The sequence below is a fragment of the Diplotaxodon limnothrissa genome, linkage group LG15, assembly GCF_057381915.1.
Source record: "Diplotaxodon limnothrissa isolate DT_005_m linkage group LG15, D_limnothrissa_male_GT1.1, whole genome shotgun sequence".
NCBI classification, from domain to species: domain Eukaryota; kingdom Metazoa; phylum Chordata; class Actinopteri; order Cichliformes; family Cichlidae; genus Diplotaxodon; species Diplotaxodon limnothrissa.
The window spans coordinates 41893078-41907041 of record NC_140610.1 but is presented as its reverse complement, the minus strand read 5'-3'; the positions used below and the strand labels follow the sequence as shown (position 1 = coordinate 41907041).

At 39.2% G+C, this 13964-nt stretch overlaps 1 protein-coding gene across 1 annotated transcript in view; it reads left to right on the top strand.

The window, feature by feature from the left end:
* The window catches only part of ptprfa (protein tyrosine phosphatase receptor type Fa), a 270063-nt gene that overhangs the window by 227966 nt on the left and 28133 nt on the right, over nucleotides 1-13964 (top strand). Inside the window, exons 20-21 of the mRNA XM_085373280.1 lie at nucleotides 4370-4479; nucleotides 12445-12542. Coding sequence (XP_085229406.1) covers nucleotides 4370-4479; nucleotides 12445-12542 — 208 coding nt within the window. The remainder of the gene's footprint in view (nucleotides 1-4369; nucleotides 4480-12444; nucleotides 12543-13964) is intronic.

The window sequence follows — 13964 nt, the reverse complement described above, 5'->3', positions numbered from 1 at the left end:
ACAGTGGGAAGGAAAAACTTCCTTTTAACAGGAAGAAACCCCTGATAGGACCAGGCTCAGTGAGGGGCGGGGCCATCTGCTGTGCTGGTTGAAGCTGAGGGGAGGGAGACAGGACAAAAGACACACTGTGGAAGAGAGACAGAGGTTAATAATAACTCATAATTAAATGGTTTATAAACAAATGGTGAGAGAAGGAGAAACGCTCAGTGCATCATGGGAAGCCTGTGGAGGGTGAATTCAGGGTCACTCGATCCAGCTTTAAGCTCTGTCAAAAAGCAAAGTAAATGAAGTAAATTAGTAAGACACCATTTCCTCTCCATCTTGTGAGTAATCTGCTTTAAAGTTGGTATTTGAGAGTGAGACCATGGTGTCACGTCACTGGGCGCTCTGATAGTTCAAGACTTTGAATGTGAGCAGAGGAGAAAAACTAGAAAGATCCATTTTTCTAGTTTTTCCTGAATTCTCTCACTGCAGCATTTTGGTGAAATAACAAAAAATGGAATACACTCACATCTAAATTACTTTTTCTAGTTACCGCTTTGTCATTTCAGTTAGCAGAGCAGTTTGTTCATATATATTTTTATAAACTTTATTTTTAAAAAAAACGTTTACATGTCAAACTATCAGATGTAAAAAAAAAAAAATTACACTTTTATTCCCTGAAACTAAGTAACAGAAGCATCAGGATACAGATGATCCTTTTTTGTCATCTGTTGTGAGAGAAGCAACACTTTTGGTAAACCTTGGAGGCAGTACATGCTCATTGTGTTCCTCCTCATATCATCGAGCTGAGTCCACAGAGAGACCTGAAGCATTTTCTTCAGCACAACAGATGACAAGAAGATTTTATTAGAACCGAGTGCCAGGAAACGGTCAGAGTGGAAGATTTTCTAGAATAGAGACAGACATTTGTCTTGTTTGAGCCGGCCTGAAGGCAAAGGTCCTCCATGGCATATGGGAGGGAGGTGCTGCGAGCTACCTCGCGGCCCTGCTCTTCAAGCCTGACAGTTGGCTCGTGCTTCCTGTTCTTGGGTCAAACATCTGGAGTTACTGACTGGGCTGACGAGGGCCTCTATATGGCTGCTGCGCTGCTCAGAGGCACAATTTGTTTTGTCTTTTTCCTCATTCTTCCTTTTGCTGTAGTCCAACGTCAAACAAAATCCTTTGTTTTTCCAAGATCAATTTTTTTTAGTTAGGTAAAAAATACATACAAATATAAATATTGCCTGAGATTGTGAAGACTTGGTGACATTTTTAACTAATATTGACATATTCAGATATCTTAGAGTTACTAAGACTTTAAGTGCGTCTAATTAAGGGGTATTTTAGATTGTTGGGTGTGTTTTTACTGTAAGCCTCACATGATTCCATTTATTTTGAAAATCATGAAACTTGAATTAGGTCATTAGTCACAAGAAAAGTTTTCAACACAGTTAGCTTATGTATACCAATATCGACTCATGCATGCTAAACTGAAATATAAAGAGGCTGCTTGGTAGTTTCACTTACAAATTTTTTTGAGGGGAAAACTGATGCAAAAGTTGGAATTAATACCAACCATAGAAATGGATAGCCATGGGTTTATGACCCAGAAGTGACCAGAAGGTGCAGTGTTGTTATTAGCTTAGCCAGGAGGCTAGGTTAGCATGCTGCATTCATAAACTATACAGGTCCAATTCACAGCCATCGGCTAATTCATTCCAAATAAAAAAGAAAAAGACAGGATTTGTCTCACCAGCAGCACAAATACTGCAGATAGATGGACTGAGACGAAGCCTAGCAGCTACACCCTGCTGCGTCACCTTCCACCTATCAATAAACGCAGCCAACCCCTCATGTAGACTTTATGCTTTAACAAAATAAAAAACACAAATTCATCCACCACACGGCTGCTATGAAGAGGGGAAGTTTTTTGTAAACATGTTTATTTCTGCTGTAAGCTTCGACACTTTCACTCGGGAGTCTGTGACTCTTGGCTGGCTTTTAGAGCCAGTCTCCAATGACCATTAGAAGAACTTTGGTTTTTGGCCCTTTCAGCACTGTGGGTTGATGTTTAGAGGAGACGGCTGCTTCATCACGTTCCACAGACTGTGAAACCAGCCTTCCATTCAGGTTACAGTAATTTGTTCCAGGTTGCTCTGTGGAGATCATTAGAAATATTAAAAACACTCTCTCTTTGTTCATGAACTACATCAGATTTTATTAGAAAATGAGATCAGGTCAAAGATGAGATGAAGGAGTAGTTTGTGAGGTGAAGCAATGAACTCTGTCAGGTCCTCTGACGACTTGTAAATGAATCCTCTCTGTTTCTTCCTCCTTGTTAACTGTCTGCCTACTTTCTGTGGATGCAGCAAACAAGAAAGGTTAGTGCTCCTGTCTGTTTCCACCCTCCCACCCTCCAACCTCTCCTGCCTGCCCTTGCACATCGTGCATGCTGTGTAAACATGCTTTGTGGGTCAGACGTGTCTACATTTGCTGACAGTGATGATTTGAAGTGACAGATACTTGTTTCTGTTACACGTTCAAATCACAGCCCCACGTCAGTGTCTGTGAGCTGTCTTCTTTTTGTTTGGTTTTCAGGCATATCGGCTTCAATTGACAGCCCCTCTAAGCATGTGTGTCTTCAGTGTCAGCGTGTGAGACTACATTTTAGCATGTTTGTCTCTTTGTGCGTCTGTTTTCTGCTCTTCAGCTCTGTGTCGAGTGTCGAGTTCACAAATCCGGCTGATCTTTCCCTCCAGAATAATTCTCCCTTCATGCTTTATTCACCTCTCAGCCCCTCACACACCTGCAGAAGCAGCCTTCAAAACAAATTGTAGACATGGAAAAATCGAATCCTGATATCACCAAGAGGCAATAACTGACCTCACAATGGCATTTCACTCTCCTGTTTGTGTTACCTGCAAAAATCATGCTGAATACACACCTGTGAATATATGTGTCACGTATGCGTGGGCTGATTGATGATGTATGGGCTCCATTTACTTTCCACAGTCCCTAATTCAAAATGTATAAAATATATATAATATCCGTTTATCAAGAGATGTTTTAAATATAAGGACGTTCTGTTTCAAGGTGAAACACTCAGGTTTGCCTGCACTTCAACCCTAATGTAGTTATTACATTTAAGGAATGCAAATTAACGGTTCATTTAAAGGGGCTATAGCTGTTTGAGCTGAGCAGATGAATTTTAGTGTCATATTTCTGTTTTAAAGGAGTCATTTGCATTTCTCATTGTCTGTGTAGCAGCCGTGCAATGCAGTCTCGTATCGCCACATTTCCAGAGAGGGGGTGTTGAGTTGCCCACTCTTTATTTGCATAAAGTTTGGGTCGAGGCTACTTTATGCAAATCAGGTGTGTCTGAAAATCTTTGAAACAGGCAGCTGATGATCTTAAATCAGTGTTTGAAAAGTAAATGGAGAAAGCTTCTACTGTGCAGTTCAGTAGCATACTGTAAATATTAGGTCATACTTACACGTTTAATATTCCCAAGTACAACAGATACTTCACTAATGATAAAGCCCTGTTAAATAAATACCAACATGAGCCACTAACATTTGAACTGATTTCACTCATTTTGTTTGGAAAACTGTGTCATCAGAGAAGGGTCTGGATGTGACTCATCTGGATGTCTAAGGAGTTTAGAAGTGCTGAGAAATAAAAGATGCCCTTTCAACCAAATTGAGCTATAACAGGATGTATTTTTCTGGCTCGCCACCTTTCGCTTTTTAATCAATTCTTAATGTTCTTTTGATGCTTGGTATGGCGCCTTCAGCGTCGTCTTTGAGCGTCGTCTTTGAGCGTCGTCTTTGAGCGTCGTCTTTGAGCGTCGTCTTTCAGTGGGTTTTAGCTGAAATTCTGTGCAACCCTGGAATCAGGAACCAAGACTGGACACATTGTTACCCATCGACAGATTTTATTCACGTATCCAGTCCAGGGTCAAGTGACTGAGTAAACTTTAGGTTGCTGGTCTGTTTCAGGAATTATATTGTTACTGATTTTAAGTCTGTGTTTATTGTTTAGTAGAAACTTTTCTTGGGCCATAAAATAAAATTTAAAACAAATACATTAAAATTCCTATAAAATTGAAAAGTCAGAGCAAACCAGCTCAATATTGCAAATAGGAGGACACTGCTTGCAGCCAAAGTTTTAGTCCTCAGACATTCTACAACGCTTTTCATCATCTATAAAGTATGCTCAAATTACGTGTAATCCTTATTGTTTTTTGCACAGTAGCTTGTTGCAGATTCTTTTTTCCCAGTATTTTCCAGAAAATAAAGTTTAGAAATTTGCTCATTCGGAGTCATTAATACCCATTTGGCCTGTTGGTACATTATGTAACGTTAAATTGGTTTTGCTTTTTCTCCAGGAAACGAACGTCTCCAGCCAAGGATGAGCACATGGCAGGAGTGAAGGACTCGCTGCTGGCCCACTCGTCAGATCCTGTGGAGATGAGGAGACTCAACTATCAGACACAAGGCATGGACACACAAACACATGCACATGCAAACATTCAGCCCCATAAACAGCCTTTTACTGAGGTCTAAATTTTTACCAGTTGCATCCAGTTTCTGTTTCTAAAGGTGCTGAGAAATTATCACTGAAGGATTGTGTTACTGAATCCATTGACACCCAGAAATATAATGAAGGATCCTGTTTTTGAGGTGACAGGTGACAACTAACTGTCAGATTCAGTTTCTCAAGTATCAGTGTCACCTCAGTCATTTTTGGATGAGACTTACACGGTTTTAAAACTTGTGTTTTAGTGTCTGTGCAAGAACATGAAACAACTGCTTTAGAAAATATCTTCATTCATATTTGGCACTTTGTCTCCATGTTGTTGTTCTTTTCACGTCAGAAGTGATATTTTCATGAGAGGGTGGAGTCCTAAGTTAGCAAGTTTAGCAACGTGATTTTAGAGATTTTTTTTTTTAGTTCAGTTTAATTTCATCAGTTAAGTTTTACTTACATAGAGCCAAATCACAACAACAGTTGTCTTAAGGCGCTTCATATTTTAGGTAAAGACACAATCCCAACAATCAGACGACCCCCTATGAACAAGCCCTTAGCGACTGTGGGAGGGAAAAGTCTCTTTTAACAGGAAGAAACCTCGGGCAGAACCAGGCTCAGGCTGGTTGGGGGTGAAATTTTAAGAATGCCTTGCTCAGACACAGACTGACTGACTTTGCATTCATTCCAGTAATGAATGCAACGTAACAAATAAATCACATTTCTTGGACAGTCAGTTAATCTAACCATTTTGTTTATCACATACTTTAATTAAAAATGTGCCATCACCACACACACTGTCAGGAGGGCCATATATTAGCATGAATTTAAACATCTAGTGCTAATTATTGATGCAAAACTGAAAAACTGACTCCCACTCATGTTTGTCACAGTGATTTCATTCACTGCCTCCTATTCCCTTACTCCGTTACTTTGAAAACGTGGCGTTAAAACAAAGTGTGTGTGAGACATCATACTTCTGCATTTTGTTAACTTCATTATCGTGCTGTTAAAGCCTGGGTGGCATATTGTTTCTGGGGCAGCCGTGTCTCCTAATGCATGTTTTTGGAGGCAGGAAGTCCGTCTATAACTAAACAGTTTTCAGCTGGCTTAGTCTGATGTTTATTTCTGAGAAAAATGTCTGATTTCCATCCATAATTTTCATGTGAAAAAGCATGTAAACACTCTAAGGTTGTGTGCATCGGGACATAATAAAACCAAATCACCTGGTCTGTACCAGGTTCTAAAATTAGATAAGTACTCTGCTGGTCAAAAGTTTCAGAAAACCCCACTTTTTCCTGTTTTTATTGAAAATTATGCCGTTTATTGTCTCATTGCACTTTGAAATGAAAGTATAGTACAAATAAACAATTGGAAGCAAGAAATCTTGGAATCAATTTATAGACTGTGGTGGGGCGTGGTCTGCGATGCCGTGCAGGGAGGGCGGACGCACCTGCTCAGCATCCGTAATCACACCCGCCGAGTTAAAACACAGGGACTCAGGTGTGTGTGGTGTTGTTTCGTGGTGAGAAGTGTAAATAAAATGGCTCTGAATGTTGATCTGTGGTCCCGCCGTGCCTTATTCTCACCACATAGACCAAAATGTATTCTCCGCTTTGACTCATCACAGTCGCCTCCTTTGGCTGATAACAGCTGAACACACTTGTGTCATTCTTTCTACAATAGAAATCAAAGTTGTTCCCATATCTGTTGCAGAGGTTCCCATAAATGTGTGGCACACTGCTTTTATTTTAATCCAGAACACCTGCAGAAATCAGTAACACCACCTTTCGAGGCTTGATCAGCCTCCTGCAGAACAGCTTTAAAGTGTTCACCCGTTTTGTGTTCCCTGAAAAAAGGACTTTTTGTATGATTGTGAAATACACACTATTTTTCATTTTGCTGTAACCTTTTAACCTCTGGCGGTTCATCTCTTACCTTTTGTACCGTTTCATTGGACTTGAACAACTTGAATTGCAGTAAAACTGGAAAAATGGAGGTGTTCAAGCTTTTCACTGGCAGTGTATAACATGTGATGTTTTAAACACATCATTACTAATTCGTCAGAGACAAATGCGGAAGCGCTGTATGAATAAAATACATATTTACAGTGTCCATGGAAAGAGGTGCAAGTGGCAGCCAGGTTCTACTAATTAACTGCACTTGATGAGCAAGTGTATAAAAGCAGAGGTTTTGACAGTTTTCTGGTCTGGAGCATTCAGGTGTGTTGACACAAAATGCAAAGATGACAGAATAAAGACATCAGCAGTGATTTCAGGGAAATCTTGTTGTTGCCCATCAATCTGGAAAGGGATATAAAACCATTTCCAAATGACTTAAAGTCATTCTGCAGTTACAAAGATTATTGTCAAATGGAGAAACATTCAAAATAGTCACCAGTCTTCCCAGTATGTGCAAGTCTCAATTTCACCACAAGGTCAAACTGTGCAATCTGCAAAAAATGCAAATGCTTCATCTTCTGGTCTACAGGACTCGGTAAGCACGTCAAATGTTAAAGTTCAGTTCATTTTTATTTCAAACATATACAGTCACCAACATTTCATAATATTATTCCACGCAGTTGATTGAAAAGGAGTAAGCAGAAGTATATACTTATTTAGCCCCACCCCCTATAGGTTTACATCTTAATCATTTCCTCATCATCTAAATTTGAACAACAAAACTTATACAATGGTTTCAACTTAGAACATAATGTCACAAAAAATTATTTATATGTTTAGATTTACTAATTTGGAAAGTAAACATCACTTTGACTGACAAGTGTGGCCCTTTTTACACCTCTTCTCTTTAAACATGGCAGCATGAGCTGGGACATGGACACCTTGAAGTCATTATGTCAGACATGATCTCTTCTATCTAATTTGAGAGCGTCTGTCCAACAGCTACAGGAAGCCTTGGATGAAAATGGCCCACAGAAGAAAGGGAATAATAACAAGAGCACCAGCAAATCTGTTAGGAGAAAAGAAAATAACCAAGATGTCAAAGCCCAGACCTCAACCTGAATGAAGTATAAAATCTTCAGAAAGCTTTGCCTTGGCTTAGTTTTTGTTGAATAAGAATGATGCTAAATTTGTAAGTTATGGCCTGATGCATGAAACCTTAGATTTTCTTTCCATATGATTGTGCAATCAAAGACTAAATTTACCATGAAAGCAATTAGAGTGAGATATTTCTATTCAGATGTTCAAAAGGGAAATCGAATGTCTTCACATCCAGTGATCGTTGAGCTGTCCATTCACCCTGACCTCCTAGCGAGGACTTTGTCCCAGTAACTTAGTAACCCTTTATTCCCATAAGAATTACTTATAAACAATTAGTTTTTATATTTTTAGTCTGCATGCATACTGTAGCTCTGTTTTTCTGTTTTATCGTCTCTTTGTGTCCTCATTCATTCTCCCATCTGACTGTTTAACTGATTTTTAGCTTTGTTTTTCATCTGTTCTACGCCTCCCAGCATCTTCTCTTATCCTTTTCTCCCACCTGTCTTTCAGTGGGAAGTTTTAAGCATAAAGTATGTCATTGTTTTTTTTGTCCACGTTCTTCTCTCTTGAGATGGGTGGCATTTACCTGTGGTGGCAGCAGCAGGAAGGATTTTGGCAGATGTTGTTTACTCGAGCATAAATTCATCAGCTCACTTGACAACCTCTTCACGCTGGGTGGCCTCGACGTTACTCATAACAAAACAATGGAAAAAATGACAGATGATATCATGATAATGAAGTCAAACTGTGATCTCTTTTTTTTTCAATAAAATGGAAACGCTCCACAACTTTTAGTTGTCAGTTCGGGTGACCGGGGCCATTTTACTTTTGTAGAATTTCCAGGTTCATATCAGGTAACAGAATTAAACTATGAAAATCTTCATTTCCCTCTTTAATATAATGTGTATACAACACATGATAATGTTAAAAAAACAAAAAACAAGTAATGATATAAATTTATTTAAACTTCACACAGCTTTTTCATTTTATTTTCTACTTCCATCATGGACTTCCTTATATCACTCTACAGACAAGGCCATCAGGTGAACTAAATCAATAAAATACAAATGCTGCCACAGAGATAATCTGCAGTTTTTGGGTTGGAGTCCAAACTACTGACTCGTGCTGTATAATCATTGTTTTTTCTCTAGAGGTTTCTCCAGTTTAAATATTTGTCATTTAGTTCCATTTATGTCTGTCTAGCAGGGCAGTAAGCCTCATGTGCACCTTCTAAATGAATTGCAGTGGAATTAATGGACGATTTGATCCAGTATGAGTCACTGGGTGTTGTCCCTCAGTAGTTTTCAATTAGTTAACCAATCAGAAGAACGTAGGGTTTCTGAAACGGGAACAGGGTTTGAAGAGACAGGAGCTAAAGCAGGTTAAAGAACCCAATGCAGACAATGTAGGCAGACTGATTTAACAGAAGGCCACTCAACGAAGCTGACGCAGAGTTTAAAGACAATATAATCCAAACAAGCTCACGAGATCACAGAAGGAAATGCATGAAAGACTGAGGCAAAGATAGAACTATATATACACATGGAGTGATTAAGGGATTGGAGACAGTTGGGACAGAGGTGCAGACGATCAAAACAGTGAGACGGGGAAAGTACAAATAAACACAAAGCAGTACAACAGGAGCTAACTCGGTGGATGACCGCGATACACAAGCTGTGCTGAACAAAGGCAACTGTGAGGAAACTAAACTCAAATAACAGAGAACAGTAACAAAACACTAGCTACAATTCAAACACAACAAGAGATACACAAGGGTGCAAAAAGTTCACAACTTTAAAGAAATAAACAAAAAGTTACAATGAAACCAAACAGGAAACACAGAAACAACTCAAAGCTTCAAAGAATACATAAACAAACATGATACACAAGGGATGATAACGTAGTAACTACTAAACATGAATGAATGCAAAACACAAGGAGACACAAAACTGACTCTGCAGAAGCCACAGATTTAAAAAGTGTTATAATAGTTTTATCAATGAAGGGAAATCATTCACACAGGAATACACTAACACAAAAGACCAACAACGCTTTGTGTGCTTAAAGACTATGTTCGTTAATAAATGCAAGTCTGGTCATGATCTCGAACTCTGAGCATGTTACTACTTCAGCTTGAGCTAATTATTTTTGCCCTGCTTGTGAAACAATCAGGGCTGAAGGCGCACTCAGACACGAGCTGGTACTCACTGCTTCTGCTGTTTTTTAATTTGCTCCCTTCTGAGATAATGGCGGCCAAACTCGTTGTAACTTCCCACCAAGGCTCATTCTGGGACATCTGTGGCAACCGAAGAAAGCGCAGAGCAAAATAAGGAAACACGAGTCTGTATCTGAAAAAGAAAATCTCTTCTTCAGCACCAAACACATCACCATAAAAGTCTTGTTGGAACAACATCAAGTTTTAGTGTTTCTATTAAGCATTCACATATACAGAATTCACATATAGTGACGAGTTAATAAAATTGTTACATGTTACTAATGATTGCCTCTATTTTATGCTACACGCTGCTATTTTGGTTACAGTATGGATGAGATTGGAGTAGATGAGGATGCAGAGGCGCTGGATCAAAGCTCCAAAAACGCTCCAAACTTTCAGTGTTTTTGCTTCTGTTGCAACCTGACGTCTTTGCAACACGTAGCTTAAATGGACACTCTTCAACTGTTAGGCCACGCCCAACGATGTTAGGCCACACCTAATCAATGTGCTCTCATGTAGTTACACATGTTTAGTCTTAATATTTGCACCATTTTGTAATATTTTGGAGTTATTTTATTCAAAACAAGCACTGTTGGAAATGAAAGTTCTCTCAGCAACATAATCTTAATCTTGGTTGGACTGTATAAAGTAGATCTGCTCTCCCATTTACTGCAATCATAAATCAATAACTAAAACAACACCTTTGATCTCATGTCGAGTGTATTTATTGCATATTTCTTGCTTTAGCACAAAATCAAACTTAGACTTTAGTCCAATCAGTCCACAGCACCAAGGTCAGCCTCAATTGTGACAGATTTTCTTATGATGCTGCTTTCAGACCCATACTTCTAAATATGAAGGTTTTTGTTTTGTTGTTCCAGGTATCATTCAGCACATATGACATATATTGTTTAAATTATCACAACGAGCAATTTCAGGTTCAATAAGCATTCATTTTACCCAAATGATTTTGTTCGTAATGTAGCAAAGACTGAAGTTGTGAATTAAGTTTGCAATAATTTTACAACACTGGCAAAAAACAAAAAGACGTTCACTATATTATTACTCGGGTGAGTTACTGAGGTCTTGTGATTGGTTATCGTGCCCAAATCCTTTTAGAAGCAGCCATCTTGGCCAGAGTCTGAGCAGCTGTTCTGAAGCTGCTGTTTAAATGAAAGTGAAAAGACAAAGTTCCTATTGGCACAGGGACAGTAAAACCACTTTAATACAATCATGACTTAAAGCAAATAAGAACAAACCAAAAAAAGCTAAAAGTTGGCTAAACGTTGGCTACTGCTGTGCATAGACAGGTTCCAGGACATAAACATCTCATTCCAGAGCATTAAACAGATACTGTGCTGGTTTATTATGGCTGCAAGTTTTTTTAAATGCATCTTACATATATTGGTACATATGCTTCTGGTTTCAGCTGTTTTTTCCTCTCTGGGACAGTAGTGAGAAAATCACCACTACAATAAATTTCAGGTTGGGTGTGATCAATGACTCTGTTACAGAGTCATTGATCACACCCAACCTAAACCAATGTGTCTGTGAGATGACGATGAACGTGTGTCTAAAAGAATGTCGTTTGCATTAAGATCTCCTTAGCAAATATGTAAAGTATACTTCACTGGGAATGAAGGACCTTCAAACACAGGGGTAAGGGCCTTTAAGTGTCAAGAGTAAGATGATGAGCTTCTTGAGGCTTTAATGCTCCTTGCCTAAAGAAATCCTCATTTTGAAAATGAAAAAAGGGAGACGTTTTATTCTTGGCAGCTGTGGTTAAACACAGATGTAAGAGTGCCAAGAACCAAACATCCAAAGGTGCTAATAACAGCAATGTTGGACCGAGACAGCCCAGTTTAACCCAAAATGGACAGCTGAGTCGGACCACTTCAAATGAAACCAAAGAACAAACAGATACGAAGCACAGTCAGTTTATTGATTACAGTGAAACTGATGTTAAATTCTTTTAAATGTTATTTAGCCATCTGGGAAAGTTGTGTTCAGCGTCTCTTAAGTCTTTGCTGAGTAGGGCAGCTCCTTCCTCACTGTTCCTTGTGTCCTCTTGTCCTAACTGACCCCTGTGCTTTGGTTTTGCCTCATCTTTCCCACACAGGTTCCAGTGTCCTCAGTTGCCCGAATACTCCAAGTTAGTTTTCAATCCTCCTGTGTTTTACTAATGTTTCCTTTCATTCCCGCCTGGTGCCCTTTTCTGTTTTACATAGAAGCCTTTAGAAGTAGAGACCTCCCATTTATCACCATCACCTTCTCTTCTCATGACCTGCCCATGTCAGCTATTTTACACCAAGTGGGTTTCATTAGCGCTAAATGTAGACTGTCTATCTAATTTAATAAAGCAATACATCTACCATTAAGTTAAAATATATACATATATATTTGACCACATCAGTTAAAAATGCTGTATTTTTTGCACCCCAGCCACCTTCCCACTCACCTACTGCTTTATGGGATTTCTTTAACCAATCAGCATGCTAGTTGGTGCTCATCTGCAGCGTGGTTACAGCATGCTGTTGAAGAGCTGCACAGCCAGACATCATCCCTCTGCTCAGCACACAGCACTCTCACTGTCACCTCATATCACTGCGACCAGTTAACACTGAGCCTTCAACATGCATCTGCACTCTGTGTGCGCACACATTTCTGTGCATGTGTGTCTGTGATGGACGGCACTCACCACTCTCGCTGTCTCTGCAGGGATGAGGGAACATCCTCCCATCGCTGTTTGTGACCTGGCCGACCACATTGAGAGACTCAAGGCCAACGATGGTCTGCACTTCTCTCAGGAGTACGAGGTAAATGTTCCTGCTCTTATACACGCCTTTCAAGTAAAGCAATGCACATTTCAGCCACTGTCAGTTATTTCAGATTTTATAAGCTAGTTTTCCGTAGAAAAAGACCTAGATGTGTAATAGGAAAGCCACAATTACTGTGGCGTACAAGAGTGTGAGAATTGATCCTTCGTGGTTCAAAATGGAGAATTAGGTCAGTTGTAAATTGCCAGGTGTATTGCTGCGGACCTGAGTGAATGCAGTGCTGAGTTTTCAGGTTGTTTGTTTTTCTGATGTTTTGGCTAAAAGTTGTTTTCTGTTACCAGAGTTTGCACTGCAGTCATTGCTGCATACTCTCGGCTGTGTGTAGAGGGGTTCACATGAACACAAAGACGTGCTCTTTTTGGCTTTGAACCTAATTTAGCTTAAAAAAATGTTCTAGCTTTTTGAGAAATATATTTTTTCTAACAAAAATAGCTGGATTCAGATGATTTATTTACCTTTTTTTGTTTGCATGTCTGCTTCTTCATACCAGTCTGCTCCTCTGAATAAGCACACTCTAAGCACACACATACTCAGTGAGCGTGTCCTTGCAGTTGTCCTCTTTTTAAAACAGAACAGTTCTTCTTCGCCTTAGTAATTGATTATAAAGTCACTTTAGAATAAGTGCTCACTTACGAATGTTAATCTCGAACTTTCTGGGTTCTAATTTTATGAGCAGCTTCTTCATCCTTCAGCCATCTTTAACTTGTTTTCTCTCGAGCACTTGAATAGTCTCAACCTCTCCTGTGGTGAAAGTCATCGTCTCTTTCCACCTTGATGACAGCCCTGTAGCTTCTCTCTCTTTTGTCTGGTTTGACGCCTCGTACTAACATGCTGCTCCAGCTACACCTGCATAGAACAATATTAGCTCAAAGGAAGCTTTGTGTGGGAGGTGCCAATTATGAGCTTAAAATAAGTCAGTGCTTTTTAAAGACAATAAATAAGTGAATTTCCTTATACTAGTCAACACTATAGATCAGTTGTTTGTTTTTTAAAAACTGAGCTGATATCAGCCTGAATAAAATACAGTGGCATAATATCTTTAGCCCCTCTTGAAGAAGTGAAGAGAAAATAATCTCCTTTGCTGACTCAAAACTTTCTTTTTCTTGATTTTTAGCCATCTTTAAACCTACTGTTTGTTTCACTCAGTCCACGTTTAAACATACATATTTACACAAACGCATCTGTAAAATCAGCATTTTATTTTGTAACTGAAATACCTCACACAGCACATTTTCCAAGAACCATTTTGCCCCCTGAGATGTTTTCATTTGTGTTGGCCGAGCATTACAGAGTTAAAGTTTAGATTAGCCAAAAAAAAGGATGCTGCTAAGTATGCATGACTTCTCTGCTTCCTTTCCAAGAATAATATTCGACTGCTTTTACCTACTGTAAGAGCCAGTG